The 14,802-nt window shown below is 33.4% G+C and overlaps 1 protein-coding gene across 1 annotated transcript; it reads right to left on the minus strand.

The window, feature by feature from the left end:
- Window positions 1-9,067: 9,067 nt before the first annotated feature.
- LOC104739892 (kinesin-like protein KIN-UA) lies at window positions 9,068-14,291 on the minus strand. The gene is made up of 18 exons (XM_010460369.3): window positions 13,643-14,291; window positions 13,378-13,478; window positions 13,166-13,288; window positions 12,882-13,067; window positions 12,561-12,782; window positions 12,335-12,473; window positions 12,050-12,199; window positions 11,840-11,928; window positions 11,461-11,664; window positions 11,235-11,378; window positions 10,888-11,154; window positions 10,671-10,788; window positions 10,478-10,570; window positions 10,253-10,378; window positions 10,027-10,152; window positions 9,807-9,950; window positions 9,598-9,726; window positions 9,068-9,502 (listed from the first exon to the last, which is right to left on the minus strand). Exons 1-18 carry the CDS (start codon window positions 13,830-13,832, stop codon window positions 9,339-9,341), a joined length of 2,715 nt encoding a protein of 904 aa, XP_010458671.1. The 5' UTR covers window positions 13,833-14,291; the 3' UTR covers window positions 9,068-9,338.
- Window positions 14,292-14,802: the final 511 nt, after the last annotated feature.

The following is a 14,802-nucleotide window of genomic DNA, read 5'->3' on the forward strand; positions in this document are numbered from 1 at the left end:
AAAAGTCTTCTTGAGTTGGACTTACATATATATATATAAGTTATAAAATGCTTCTTAAAAATTAATTTTATCTTAACCTTAAAAATGCTTCTATATATATTACCATCATTCATTCATCTTATATATAAGTTATTCCTTAAAATGCTTCTATATAAATCCAAGTTTTTAATTTATCTTATTAATTCTTAATAACATTTTTTTTTATATAGGAATATTATAGTTTGTTCATGCCTCTAATCCGTCAACCCAAATCTGTTCCTTTCTGGTAATTCATATATAACTTTATTCATTCCATACAAAGATATGATGAAATATCTGTTTTATTCATTCCATTCAAAATATATAATATTTGTTTCTTATATAATATTATTCATTCCATTCAAAACATATGGTTTTTACTAATTTGTTTTTAATACACAGAATAATCTGAAATCAAACCAAAATCCCAAATAAATGGTTAAATTAAACTATTAAATATTCCCAAATTTAGTTAGAAACCCCCCCCTATCGTAAGGGAAACCAATAAAACCAACCATCCACGTGTCAAAAGATCCTCAACTCTGGTAGTTCAACTGTCCAGCTAGGACGCCACCTGTATTTAACACCTAAGTGGGTTCCCTTGCTTTACTTTGCGTGCATTCCACTCTACCATGATCCCCTTTCCCGACAATAATTCGATCCGACGGCCACGGTAGGCCACGTGTCATAATCCTAAAGGTCCTACGTCGAATGATACTCGCTTCGTAGCTAAGATGAGAAAATTCTTTTTCCATAGGTTCAATCGATTCACCCAAACCCAACTCGTAGCGAAGAGAGCAGAGAAGCTACACGCTTCTTACAAAACAAAACTCCGTACTTTCCTAGAACTTCAGTTCCGGTAATAACCTCGTATTCGGTTCGTGTTATTTCTTGCTTGATAAGGGTATATAAGTCTTTTTAGCATTGAGAATCTCCGAGTCGAGAGGCGCACTTTTTAAGTTTTTTAACTAGTAGAGAAAAAGATCTTTGAATGACCCACTTGTAAAAAAAAAAGCTGGCATTGAGAGAGAGAGTGTCTTATTTAAGCGTGTCGTGAGGGGTAGATTTGTCTTTTTGTTCTAAAAATTTAGGGGTTAATCACGTGGTGACATTTAATTGGCGCTCAGAAACAAAACAGTAAATTCGCGCGTGACACTCACGTTGATTAGATGATTTTTCTCGGCCTACCACAATGTTTTTACCGAAACCTCTTAGCCTATATAGCAAGTTTTAAATTGGTTATGATAATAACAACTCCTTAAATGGAATGGAGTATATCACTAATCAACTTTATTCGTAATTTAGGATCGTACATAAGCGTGATTTTCTGTTTAACTTTCTTTTAAATTACAATAAAGAGGCTACCAATTACAAGATTCCAAAACTTGTAAGATTTTATAATATCATCACTAGATTTTAATTTGCCGTACACCACGCGACAATTTTTTAACTAAAATTATTATTTATTATTTTTTTTCTCTTTTTGTGTTTATATTGTATAATTGTATTTTGAATGTTAATTCTAGGATTTCACCCGTATACCACACAAGATGATTTGTTTTTTACAGTCGTAATTAAATCAACTTTATTTACTATTTTTAGATTCAACCCGTTAATACATATATAATAAAATATTAGTCTAGTTACAGGAAAAAAAATCCTAAATTATCATATAAATTACATGATTATCATGCTCACATATTACTCTATTAAATCATTACAAAGTACATAGAGCATTTAATAGTCACTTTGGAATCAATTAAACAATTATCATTCAACAAAAACTATGAACAACTTCGCCAAACTCATTTCTTTCTTCTCTCTTCCTCCAACATATTTTCCTCCTTTATGGCTTCAACATAGACCCCTTTAATTTACTCCCAATTGTTTGAAAAGATATACAAATGGATCAAAGCAAAATCCTGGGGTGTACCAACAACCGAAAAGCTTGGTAAGTGCAAAAGGATAATATATATACAATAATTAATATAAGAGGATATCTAGAAAGGTGAGCAGCTCACCGTGAGCTAAACTCATAATTGCTTTCTTTCTCAACATGCATTTGTAACATAAGTACATAACTACATGGAGTCCAAAACAAAAAATTAGTGTAGATATGAAATAAATCAAACAAAAATATTTTGATTATCCACTAACCGGAAGGTTGCATGTTCACTTGAAACCAAATCTTTTTGTTTTCAAATAAATGGATTTTAAACCATCTAAGATAAGAAAAGAAGGGTATTATAGATGAAATAAAGAAAGCATAAACATTTTGTACCAATAAATTAATAAAGGAATAAGTGTGCACCTGTTTATCGCCAAAACCAAATCAAGTGTCTCAACCGGGAAAGTTACTTCAAGTGTATGAATTGATACAATTTTGTATTGCTATTGAGACGTTATTTATATAGTTATTTGAAGATGGTAAAATTAGATTTGATATGAGATCGAGAATATATTGGTAAGCAAGCAAAAAATCTAAAAATATATATGACAATTTTGAATTAATGCAAAAGTTTTATGATTAAGGCAACAAATATTTCACTAGGTTGTTATAGTAATTAATTTCTATACTATATCGAGTTAATGTATAATACAAATAGGAAATGTAGATTTGATTTCAGTTTTTTTTTTATTAGTTTCCATTGGCTATATTGTCTAGAGTTTATTAGTTTCTGTTTGCTATATTTGAATGATTGCGGAAATAATATTTATTAAGTGTATAAATATCACACTAAGGACTAAAGTTGTAAAAAAATAAAAATAATCATAACTATAAAGACAGAACCCAAAATGTTCTTCAAAAATGTCCCGCAGAACAATATTCAGTTTCTAAAGGTGATATATACATAAATAAATGTATTTCTTGCTTACAAAGTTATGTATTTGCTAAAATTTGATTTTCTTAATTTGGGTTATCGTGTTTATGAACGTTATCTTCGTCATAATTATAATTGATAATGTAATATTTTGTTTCTCAAAGTCCCTCGATTTACATTTAACTATAATAAAGATGTATTAAAATAAGTTTTGAGCATTTATTCTCGATCTCTTAAATGATGGTGTCATGCTGTATATAGTAATAAGCGTAAATAAATTTGATCGATTAATATAGTTCCATTAATTGAGTTAAGTAGAAATGTTATTTTAGAAAAATCTATAGAGGTTAATTAAGTAGAAATGTTGTTTTATGAAAATATGTAGGAGTTAATTATTGCAAAAAAATAAATTAAATAAGATAAATTTTAAAGACATCAACTAAAATGTATTTTAAAAATATTAATTTGGATGGTAAGATTAGATACTACAACTCGAATAAAATTTTCAAAAGAAACAAGTATATTACATAAGGATCTAAGGAGATCATTCGCATTCATTTTAAATACGAATATGCCCCCACGTATGGGCCACTTTCTCCAGAACCATGTCACGTGCAATATTTATATGTCTTTAACGATCTAGAATCATATACATTACACAGTCTTAGATCTTGCCACGTCCACGACATACCTCTCTGTATGTATTTTTCGTACATCCTTGGACGTGCGGCACAGTAAGTAATCAAAGCTTCAAAAAGCATTTAACTGTTCGTTAAGCTCAATAGACAAAGATGATTCTTCTGCTACATTTTATTAGCTATTAATGTATACTTATCATTAATGACAATTTGGTGACTATTTAAATCTGAATTTAAGTATTTTGATATATAGCCCCACAGCCGATTATGAACTGTTTTGTTCAATATGAAATTTTTAAAATTGTGTCAGAAATCAATACATGTAGGCGGAGAATCTTATAGAGCAACTACAAGAGATATGAGGTTTTCCGTGCGTCCAAAAGAACACATCGAAAATATTTTGGCTATTTTTTTTAAAAAGTTTGACGATAATTTGTCTTTTGTTCTGTCTTTCCACGTCGGTTTTTTAGCGGGAAATTGTGTACAATTCTCCACCGGGAATTGGGACGGCCGGTAATAGGTGACCGGTGGGAGCCACGTCGTATTAGATCATGACGATGGATTAGGCAACAGAATCAACCAAAAGTATCGGGTCCACGAAGATTTGAGTTTGATCGGTTGGTTCCGTTAATTCTCCGATAAAAATTGTTATTTTATGATAAAATTTTCTTATGTGACTTTCTTTAAGAATAATTCGTTTTCTTAATAATAATATGTGGAGCTTAAAGCATTAAAAAAAAAAAAAAAACACAGCCCACAAAGAAAAAAAACAGCCTTTGTGTAACTCGTAGGAACAAAACGTTTATATGGACAGAAAAATCCCGAGAAGAATTCGCTGACGTAGCAAAGACAGCTCATACATTCTCGTTGCAAAAAGCATTGAAAATTCCTTTTATAGTAAGGACGTTAACTTTGATTATACATAAGTGCAACCTAACCTAACCTAACCTCATAGGGCAATTTTGTAATTACCAATGGCAACCAAGAAAAAGGAGTGCCTTCTTTGAGATAAAGTTTTGTGGTTGCTTTATTGACTGGTTGGTTAGTGTTTTAGCGCCAAATTCGAATATGTTTTTCCCTCTCTCTTGTAATTTATATATTTGTGGTTTGAAAGAAAACTATATAGGATGCTATAGTTAAGATTAGCGTTAAGTGCATAAGACATCATCACTTAGTATGTAGGTATAGTTGTGGTCAGCTACATCTGATCATATATTGATTAGCAAATATAATATCAAGATCATGCGCATCAGTTTTTAATATACTTGCATGATCTATTAGACTATTAGGGATATATCTATGCAAAGGCGGCCAGGACTACAAGCAGGAGAAGCAGGTGCTTGCAGCCGTCAGATAATATAATAATTAATCGGCCTTCTTTTTTGGAAAAGTTCTCTTGGTCTGCTGGTAAAAGTTACTAGTTTTTAGTGGCATGCACCCGGCGTGTTCGATTCTCATCCCACGATTCCCTTGTTATTCAACCCTTCTTTCTAAAACAAAATAACTATAAACTTTTTAACAGCATCTGGACTTGCAGTCCATAAATACTCATCGCCGGTTCTGTATCTATGTTCGAGGAGAGTTTGTCAAGTTGCGGCTCCGATAATATTTTACTAACATGACAGCTTTCTTATGTCCCTAAGCTAGTCATATATGATTTGTTCAAATCTCATCAATCTGTAACTGTTTTTGTTTGATGATCATAAATGAGTTCAAATTCCAATATCGGGAAGATATTCGCACGACCTCGAGCATATTTTAAGAGGTTACTAAAACACTTGTTAGAGAGTTGAGAAGATCAAATTATAATATTAAACTCTTACAAAGATCACACCATTACGCTGAAGGGGCATGTTGTTCCTCGGACGTGACAAAAACTTGGAATTTTTCGTATTATTTTAGTGACAGATATTTATATAGTTTAATCTATTTCTATGGAAAGTTGTAAAATGGATATTGATTAGGCAACTATATGGCCGATTGATGTTTTTATAAGTGAGATACTTGCAAAAGATACGAATAAGGCAATGTCGACTCTTTCGTATTACGACTGTCGACAGATTTCCTTAGTTATAGGAGAACTTCGCGGATATTCCCTTAATTTATAAGATCTCAGCCGTCCAAGAAAATATTGAAAGTACTTAGCTACACTCTCAAAGTTTGACTATCATTGGATTGTGTCTGTTGATGATTGATGAACATGTAAACGTGTCCTTAACATATTCAAACGCTTTTAGACTAACTTGATCCAAGTGAATATTTGTTTAGGTCACACTTCTATAAGATCAACCGACAAATATATAACTATATAGGTTAAGGACATAAGATCATTTCCCAGCTAACAATGAAATGATCATTTGTAAAAAAAATTAGACTGCCTCTTCATAGTTTTTTTTTTTTCTATGAATAATGATGATACAATAGTTAAAAAAATTTGTTACATGTATCAGTTTATAATATTGGAAGAGAATTTGTTGGAGCGCCCGATATTATGAAGAGTTATACAGCTAAATTTTACAGATTTTTCGATAGCTAAATTTTATTACAAACTACAGTTGCGATGTATAGTATTTTGAAACGGTATATTTATATTACATAGTATATTTGAGGAATACTGAAGGATAAACCTTAAGGCCAGATTCATTATATGCTCAGTTAGAAAGAGACAGTTTGACTTTTGCTTCATAAAAAACGCGATGAATATTGACTTTTTTGCTGGGAAAAAAAGGATTTGACCTTTTGCATATAAAATGTGAAGAAAATAAATAAAATTATCATAACTCATAAGTACAGCATGATCTATGTTATGAGTTAGCTGTTGAGTAGTGACGAAGCAGATGGCAAAAAGCACACACAAGTAAATTAGGAGTGGTACACACCACTACACTCTCACGCCGCTTCCAGAGCTCATTTTTTAAATCTTTGATAGAACTTTTAATTAAATCACTTTTCTCTTTCTATTATCTAACAACAAAGATCGAAAACTAAAATTTGGTTACTCACCCGTCTATGACAAAAATTGAATTGAAAACATGTGTATAGTACAATTCAATTATAAACTTTGATTGATAATTATCTTTTGCAATTAGTAATAGTAATCACACGACTTTCTCATCACCGCTTTATAATTTTTGCCAATAGTCCTGTAGTTTTCGATTGTTTTCTATTAATTGACTAAAGAGAACGCATCTAATATCTAGATGTTGTGTGTTTAGACTTGTAAGCCAGCTGCGACAGCGATATATTGCTTAAGTACCAATTTGAATTAGTAAAATAAAGATTGAGTTATATAAATTTTAAAATTCGAAATAAATAGAAGCAAATCGTTATTGTTGATTAGAAAATTCATTCCTTAATTTGGATTACTTTAGGAGTTGACCTTATACTTTTTTTTGCAGGCCGATAGTTTCTGTATTTGTTTTTTGTTGATGTCAATCTAAATTATCTAATTGTTCTTTTTTCTTTTCTTTTTGTATTACGTGATTTTGTTTATGTTCATTATTACTATACTTTTTGTTTTTGACATATACGAATATCAGAAATATTAAACATGATTTCAGAGTATATTCCCTACATTACTGAAGAACTTCGACCAACTTAATTTATGCAGGCTAAAACTATAAGAATCACGGGGAATATGGTTCTTTGGAATTTGTTTTGGGTAAGGTTTTTACATAATTATAGTGGGCCTGTAGTATGAACGTTTTTATCACAAATTTAATGTAACTTTATTATTAACGGGAAACAAATATGGGCAAGATATGAATCACTCTTCGATAGGCATAAATCTAAAATTACTATTAATTCGATAGGCACATAAATCTAAAATCAAAAGATAGTAATTTTATAACAATTTAATTACCGCATAATTTTGAGACCAGATTACTTCTTTTGCATTTGTTTTTTTTTTTGATCAAAGATTATCTTTTGCATTTGTTTTGCTTATATTTTGAACATTTTCTTCTGAATATAGTATTTTCAAAATTTTCACTTTTCCAATAGATATATAATTGGTAGAAAATTTTTAGGTATCATTATTATGAAGAGTACAAACAATAAATATTTTTTTTTCTTTTTTCCTAATAATAATCAAATTATATTTTAAAAAGTATTAACGCTCTTGATTATTACTTTGGGAGAGAGATCTTGAAATTTTTGGTCTACATCGAATAACCAAGACATTGATGAATGAACACATCATCACTGTATTTGTGCTAAATGAGAACATGACGCATAATGAGTATATGACACATAACCAAGGAGGAACCACCTAGTTATGGTTCAAATCTTCGCGTGACTAAGATGTAATCATGTTTGCCTGCCCCATCAGAGGTTTTCTTGCTACAATTGTACAGAATTGGAAGACAACCGCGACATTTCCACAGATGAAATCTACCGTCTTTATAATATAGCACTCCCTATAAAACTGGCAATATTGGTGAGCATATAGGGTATCCTGATAGCCCTCGATCCGACATCTATAAATGACCAACTTGTCACCACTCGCACGAAGAGCCACCACGGATCCCTTGGCCGGCCCGACTGTGTTGTGGAAGCAGATGTCGATTCCGATGAATCTATTACAAAGAAGAAACTACTTCAATAGTTTGTTTTTCTTACATTATATTTATTATTTTGTAGTTTTACTTTTACCGTCTGTAAAATAAATTCTAGCCTTTATTGATTTCAAGTTGATCTACCAGTTTTCCACACTTTAGTTTCAGTTTGACTATATAATTTGAGTTTCATCCCCATATCTTTTTGCATGAAAATCATTACATCGGTACGTCATAAAGGTTTTTAATTAAGGATACCAACAGTTGTTCTCCGTAAATTCCATATACTTACTTGTTTTACTATATATATCTTTGTGTGAAAAAAGTAAAAAAAGTTTGTCAAAAATAATGAAAGTATAAATGCATATTAACAGATGAATAATTACTTAATTATTAGACGAAATAACATTATTCATGCATGCATAATTTTTTTTTGAAAAATGCTATTGAAATTTTCTATGACTAACAAGCCTACAAATGATTGATGTGCGGAACTTTTGTATGTACGTATGCAGTATGCACCAACGTCCAGATGATACAATTAAGAATAATAAAATAAACCATGACACTTACATAATAAACATATTTGTTGTTATAATGGTTATGGATAAATTAGCCATTAATACATAAATACAGACTATATAACCTTTTAATGGTTAGAATGGTTTTTTTTTTTTTTTTTTTTGGGCAAACGTGTGGTTAGAATGGTTATGGAGTGAATTAAATATTTTTTGTTGGTTATAGGCTCAAATTCCTCATAAATAAAGTAAAAATACTATTGATTTTTTTTTTTTTTTTTATCAAACTACTATTGCGGAACTGTTGTATCATTGTATGTATGCATACAATTAAGAATAATAAAATAAAACATGAAACTTACGTAATAAACATAAGTATAAAGTAAAGTGTCTGCGTAACAAGAAAAGATATGTTTTTAACACATATTTGTTGTTAATTGTGCGCAGTTATATATGAATCTGTATAATTTTTTTTTATATTAAAGTGTGGAAAACTCAACATTACTCTTTGAATCTTCGGACAAGTAGCCTTCATTATAATTTATTTCAATTTTCACTACGACAATTTATACACAAACAAAACCCACAAGAAAAATAATTTACACATTCAACCCCAAACAACAAAAATAAAATAAATGCCAAAAGCCACGATGAAAACCACAAACCAGCAGCCTACTAAACCCAAGATAAAACAAAAACAAAACCAGACAAATCTTCATCTCAAAATTCCGGTAGAATGTTATTTATACCGCGATTCGGTTCGGTTAAGTTAGGCGTGAAACCGGCTTATCGGATGTCAACACGGAGACGTCTGAGTTCAGTGAGGAAAGTGGGACTTGAAGTGAGAGTCCTATGAGCAAGACTTCTTATGTCTTCTCTCGAACAGTCTCTTGAGATCCTCACCAGCTCCCATATTGCTCCTTCCTTCACCATCTCTTTCGCATTTCCTTCTGCAAAAACATCAATATTACGTGTTACAATGGTTCATTATTACACGGTTTTAGTTGATGAAAATCAATTTTGTTGAATGTATGAACACACTTACCGTGTTGTGCTAAGTGACATAGAGCTAACTCGATGTGTCGTCTTATGGCTGCAGTTTCGGTTTTGGCATTTTGTACAATCCAAGAGAGTGCACCGTCTTCTATTAATAGTGATTTCCCTCTTTTAGTTCCTGCTCAGTGATGCATCTAGTCAGTGAAACGTTTGCCAAAGATAATATTTTTGATGAACTAGTTCAATAAGGTTTGTCACCTTGTGTTGATGCTCTTGACTCGCATTTCGCAAAGTTTGCTATCCCGCGAGCAACTTGTGCAAGAACATCAGGATGTCCACATCTGACCATTCCCAACAGAGCTGCAATCCCACCTTCTGATCTTAGCTTTGTCTGCAATTTATCTGCGTGTATATATATAGCTTGTGAGTTCCTTTTCATAATAAAGTGGAAAAAAAATGAGAGGTGAATCGTAAATACCGTTTCCACATAGATTTGCAATTGCTCCAGCAACCATCCTGAGGGTCTGAGGATCTTCAGCATTGGCTGCTGTTGAGGCCAATAAACCGATGCCTCCTTGATCCATGATCAGTTCTTGGTTTGTTTCTGTGAATAAGAAGAGTAAACTTGGTTTCATAAACAAAACTACTAATGATACTGTGAACAACTAAACAATTTTAACTCATGAGAACCACAATTTTTTTACCGTTCATTGCAAGATTAGCGATAGCACCAGCTGCAACTCTGTGAATGGTCTCATCTTCTGTATTTTTCAGAAGCATCAGCAAGGAGGTGAGACCACCAGCTTCCACAATTTGTTGCTGGTTTGCCTCTGGTGTTACATACAATGACCAGTTTATTGAAACAATGAGCCCTTGGAATGGTAGCAATAAAAATAAATGTCAAAAGGATGAAGATTGCGAAAAGACACCTTCGGCAGCCAGATTTGCTACCACTTTGACAGCATGAATCCGCACATCAGCATCATCCGCTTCAAGCAGAGACAAGATCTTTTGCAACCCCACTTCAAGAGGCAAACATGTACAAGGTGTTATATATGTTTTGCAGTAATGTAACTAGTAACTAGTAAGGACCAACTGATGGTGTGAAACGTAAGCAAATACCTTGTTCAAACAGTCTAGCTACAGGAGGTTTCTCAGCATTTCCTGGATCTTGAATCTGAGGAAGTCTTAAAGCACCAGAAGTTTTCTCTGAACCATGTTGCTCAAGGTTTCGTCGAGTCTGCCAAAAATATATATCAAGAATTAAGAACAAAAGGGAACATTATGATACATAAGGAGCATGCTTTTTCATGTGAAAGATCCCAATTATGTTCTTTACCTCGTCAGCAGTAAGACTCAATTGCAGTAGTTGAGAATGTAGTGTTGCTATTTCCCCTTCTAGTTTTTCTTTTTGTTGTGTCTCATTTTCCAACATCTTATGGAGTCTCATGATCTCGGAATTTCCTGATACTTCCACTTTTTTAAGCTCAGTGAGCTGCTGTTTCAGCCTATTCACTTCCTCTTCAGCAGCCATCTTCGACTGAGATTCTTTCTGAAGCAACTTTTTCAGTTCAGAGACTTCCTCTAAGGCTGGGGCTATTGATCTCTGTAAGAAACGAAAGAAAATATGTAAATCAAGTTGAGTGAATCTATAGGCTGCAAGGTAAACATAATGTCAAGCATTACATTTCCATTTGATGTGATGTCCAGTCCATTTTTCTCTCCAAGTGCAAGTCTTTCAGCAGCCAGCTTTTTCTGATTCTTTGACCAGTTCTCCTCCAGCTTCTTTATTGATTCCATGTAATCATTCTGATACCTTTGCTTTTCCTCCTACACAAAGATATGATTACTGAATCATACACCAAACCAATGAGACATCTCAATAGCAAAGTCCTGTTGCAAAAGTACTCACCTCTAGTGCATTGGCATATCTCGATTCAGCCTCAGCAATTTGGTTATGTGCCTCTACGGTTATTCTTTCGACTTCATCAACAAATGCTTTTTGCTGCCTTTCATTTTCCTCAATTAGATTGTCTAGTTGTACCTCTAGTCTTCTAGACAAGCTTTTGTAATCAAACTCTTCCTTTAACTTCACCATGTTTTCAACTTTCATAGCCTACAGAAAACCCAAAAGTTAAACGTAGCCATCAAAATAAGCAAATCAAGAATTCGAACTAGCAAGCAGTGACTAATATATTAACCAAAAGAGCCTTGCTAACAGTCTGCATATATCATATACCCTAAATGTAATAATCAAACAAAATAGAAGTCCAAAGCTATAGACACCCTACCCTCTGCCCAAACATTATAGTGCTAGTTGTCTCCCCTCGATGTCGTGGTGATGGACCAATTGTGATAACTAAGGAGGTCCTTGCAGTGCCTGTTGAGATCATAGGCCACATGTCAAGCAAGTCAACATAGTAAGTATTGGAAAGCATCCAATATTATTGTCTAATACCAAGATATACAAAATACACACAATACAGCAGAGACAAACTTGCCTCCAAATGAATCTCTAAGCAATCTAGTTAACTTTGAATCACGGAATGGAACATGAGAACTGTTTTCAGCAAGTGCATTGATGCATTTCCCCAGCGCGCTCAGAGAGAGATTGATAGATTTGGCTTCCTCTAGTGTGTGCCCTTCACTTCCTGGTACAAAAAAGAAAGAAAGATAAATATTCACACAAAGTTGTTCACTATAACTCTGAAGTTCAAGTTGTTAGTTGTCGAAGTGTAAATGAGGAATATAAAAAGATTGGTACTCCATTAACTGAGAATTTCAACCTGATTTATTGATACGTTCCGACCCAGCAAGATCCACCACAACTAATTTTCCCTTCCGGACAACAGGAGGCTTGAGAGAATTAGTCATATGGGAGTTTCCATTACTATCACTTGATTTCACAGAGCGCCTGACATTTACCTGCAATATACAGTTGGCTAATGAATACGCAAGTTTATTACCAACAACCCTTCAAGCAAAAATAAGGATCAATATAATAATGTTCACCATTAAGATAGCGTGACTACGAGATGACTCAGTGTTCAATTTGGTGTTAGCAGCGAACCGGTGAGCTTCTCCGAGTTGCAGTAGTTCCAGGAAGCTTTGTTGATCCCTAATTTCGACCAATGTGGCACCCGGAAGAGAAACATCTCCACTTTTCGGATCCTCAACTATGGCAATGTTATCATTAGACGGATCAAGAAGGTCTTGTACAGTCTCCATATAAAGCTGCATTTGTATCCAGCAAACAAACACATCAACAAGATTTCCCAAGAACCCACATGAGAGAGACTTAAAAGTATAACAGTACAGAGAAATATAACCCACCTGCATATAAGAGACAGAGATAGAATTAGTCTCCAAAGAGACTTCAGCTAAGATGTCCTCCATAGCACGGACCATTATACCACGATCAGCTACATCTTCTTCCCCGAGCTGCCCTAGTGTATATGTCTTACCAGTACCGGTCTGACCATACGCCATAATTGTCCCATTGTAACCATCCAAAACACCCTACACATAAGACTCAAATTCATCATTAATGTATCAAGAACAGAACAGTTAAGAAACTCTGGAAGTTGATAAAGGTCTCGTACACATCTAATACATACCTCCACAACAGGTTTTGCCACAACTTCGTAAACCCTCTTCTGTGAAGCGTACTCAGTAAGCACTTCATCAAACTCAAATGTATCAGTGTCCCAGTTGTTTTTCCGGAGTTTCAACCTTTTAAGCTAAAAAAAATAAACAAGAACATGAAAAGATTGAGCTCCTCTCCACAATTCAAAGCAAAAAAAAACACAAACTTTAGTGTATAATGTACCTCGGGCTGTAACTCAACACAATCAGCAAAATCAGCATCAGCGATCAATTCCTCGCCATTGCGTGGCCTTAATCTAACAGCTACTCGAACTCTACCAGGAACTAAAAACAAAAATCACAATACCGAATTACAATCCAGTTTAATCCAACATCCCCAAACACATGAATCAAAAAGTTTCAATTTTTAAGGAGTAAAATAAACTAAACAGTGAAATTTCTAGGTAAAAAAAATAAATGAACAGAGGAATTTTTTAAAAAAATTTTACCACCGGCGTCGGCACCGCCTCCAGACTTAGAGCCGCCACCACCAAGAGCGGCGGGGCTGCTTTTTCTAAGGACAGACTTGGATTTGAGAGAAGGTTTCTGAGCACCGGAAGTAGAGGGCTGAGTTCTGAGTGAGCTTCTATGAGTCCCATTTCTGTAATTTACGGCTCCGTTTCCTGAAGTAGTTGACATTTCTTGTTGTTCTTCTTCAAACACATAAATCCAAAAGACAAGAAAAAAACAACCAAACAAATTCTAAAAGAACAGAGAGGAGAAGGTTCTCTTTATTTCTTCTCTCGTGTTTCCTCAAAATTTTATTAGTATAAGTTCCCGAGAAAATTCCTTTACTTTTTTTTGCTCGGATTTTAATTTTCTCGGGAAAATTCCAAAAGAACAAAATGAGAGAGAAGGAAGAGAGAGAGAGAGTGTTGAGTGAAGTGAAGGGAATCGTGTAAGGGAGGCGTGACACACAGTTAAAAAAACCAAACCAAACATCAACAAGTTGGGGTCCGTTCTTTACTTAGATTGAACGTGCTCTGACTCAAATGCCCTTTACTGGTCCCGTTATTTACCCACTGGTTGGCCTCTCTCTCCCTCTCTCTATCTTTGTTTTGTACGGTACATTGTTTGTTTGTTGTTGTTCTTCCGCGTGAATCATTTAATTTACTTCTAACTAGTTTATTATAATTCCAGTCACGAGAGATAAATGTCACCATTTTAATTTGCTTACTATTTTTAGAGATTACCAATAGTTCGTGGTTGGTTGTTCAAAAAAAAAAAAAAAAAAAAACCAATAGTTCGTGGTTTGTTATTTATACCTAATCTTATTAGTAGTAAACTATGTATCGTTAACGTACTTTTCAGTTTCTATCAAGAATGGTGTTTTTGTATGCTCATAAGGGCCATATTAATATAATAAGTTGTTCGTGCACGATGTAGTCAATCACATTGTTTCATAATCATATCATCATTTCACCATATAGTATATTTTTATTTTGGATGAGTTTTTAAATATTAAATTTGAATTCGTCTCTTTACAGCATAATTAGAGGAAGAATCAAAAGAAGAAAGATTACATTGGAAAAAAATTATGAAAAGAACAAAAGTTTTTGGACTGAGAAAAGGAAAAAAAAGGGAGAAAAAAAGGAAAAAAAAGGGAAGA

The sequence above is a fragment of the Camelina sativa genome, chromosome 14 (assembly GCF_030686135.1).
Source record: "Camelina sativa cultivar CO46 ecotype springtype chromosome 14, ASM3068613v1".
Taxonomy (NCBI): Eukaryota; Viridiplantae; Streptophyta; class Magnoliopsida; order Brassicales; family Brassicaceae; genus Camelina; species Camelina sativa.

Bases quoted from the DNA above. Each gene is read 5' to 3' on its own strand.
- LOC104739892 (XM_010460369.3), bottom strand. From the start codon at position 13,832: ATGTCAACTACTTCAGGAAACGGAGCCGTAAATTACAGAAATGGGACT. The intron at 11,929-12,049 runs GCAAGTTTGTCT...TGATCTCAACAG, and splicing joins GCTTAGAGATTCATTTGGAG to GCACTGCAAGGACCTCCTTA. The intron at 11,379-11,460 runs GTGAGTACTTTT...ATCTTTGTGTAG, and splicing joins GATATGCCAATGCACTAGAG to GAGGAAAAGCAAAGGTATCA.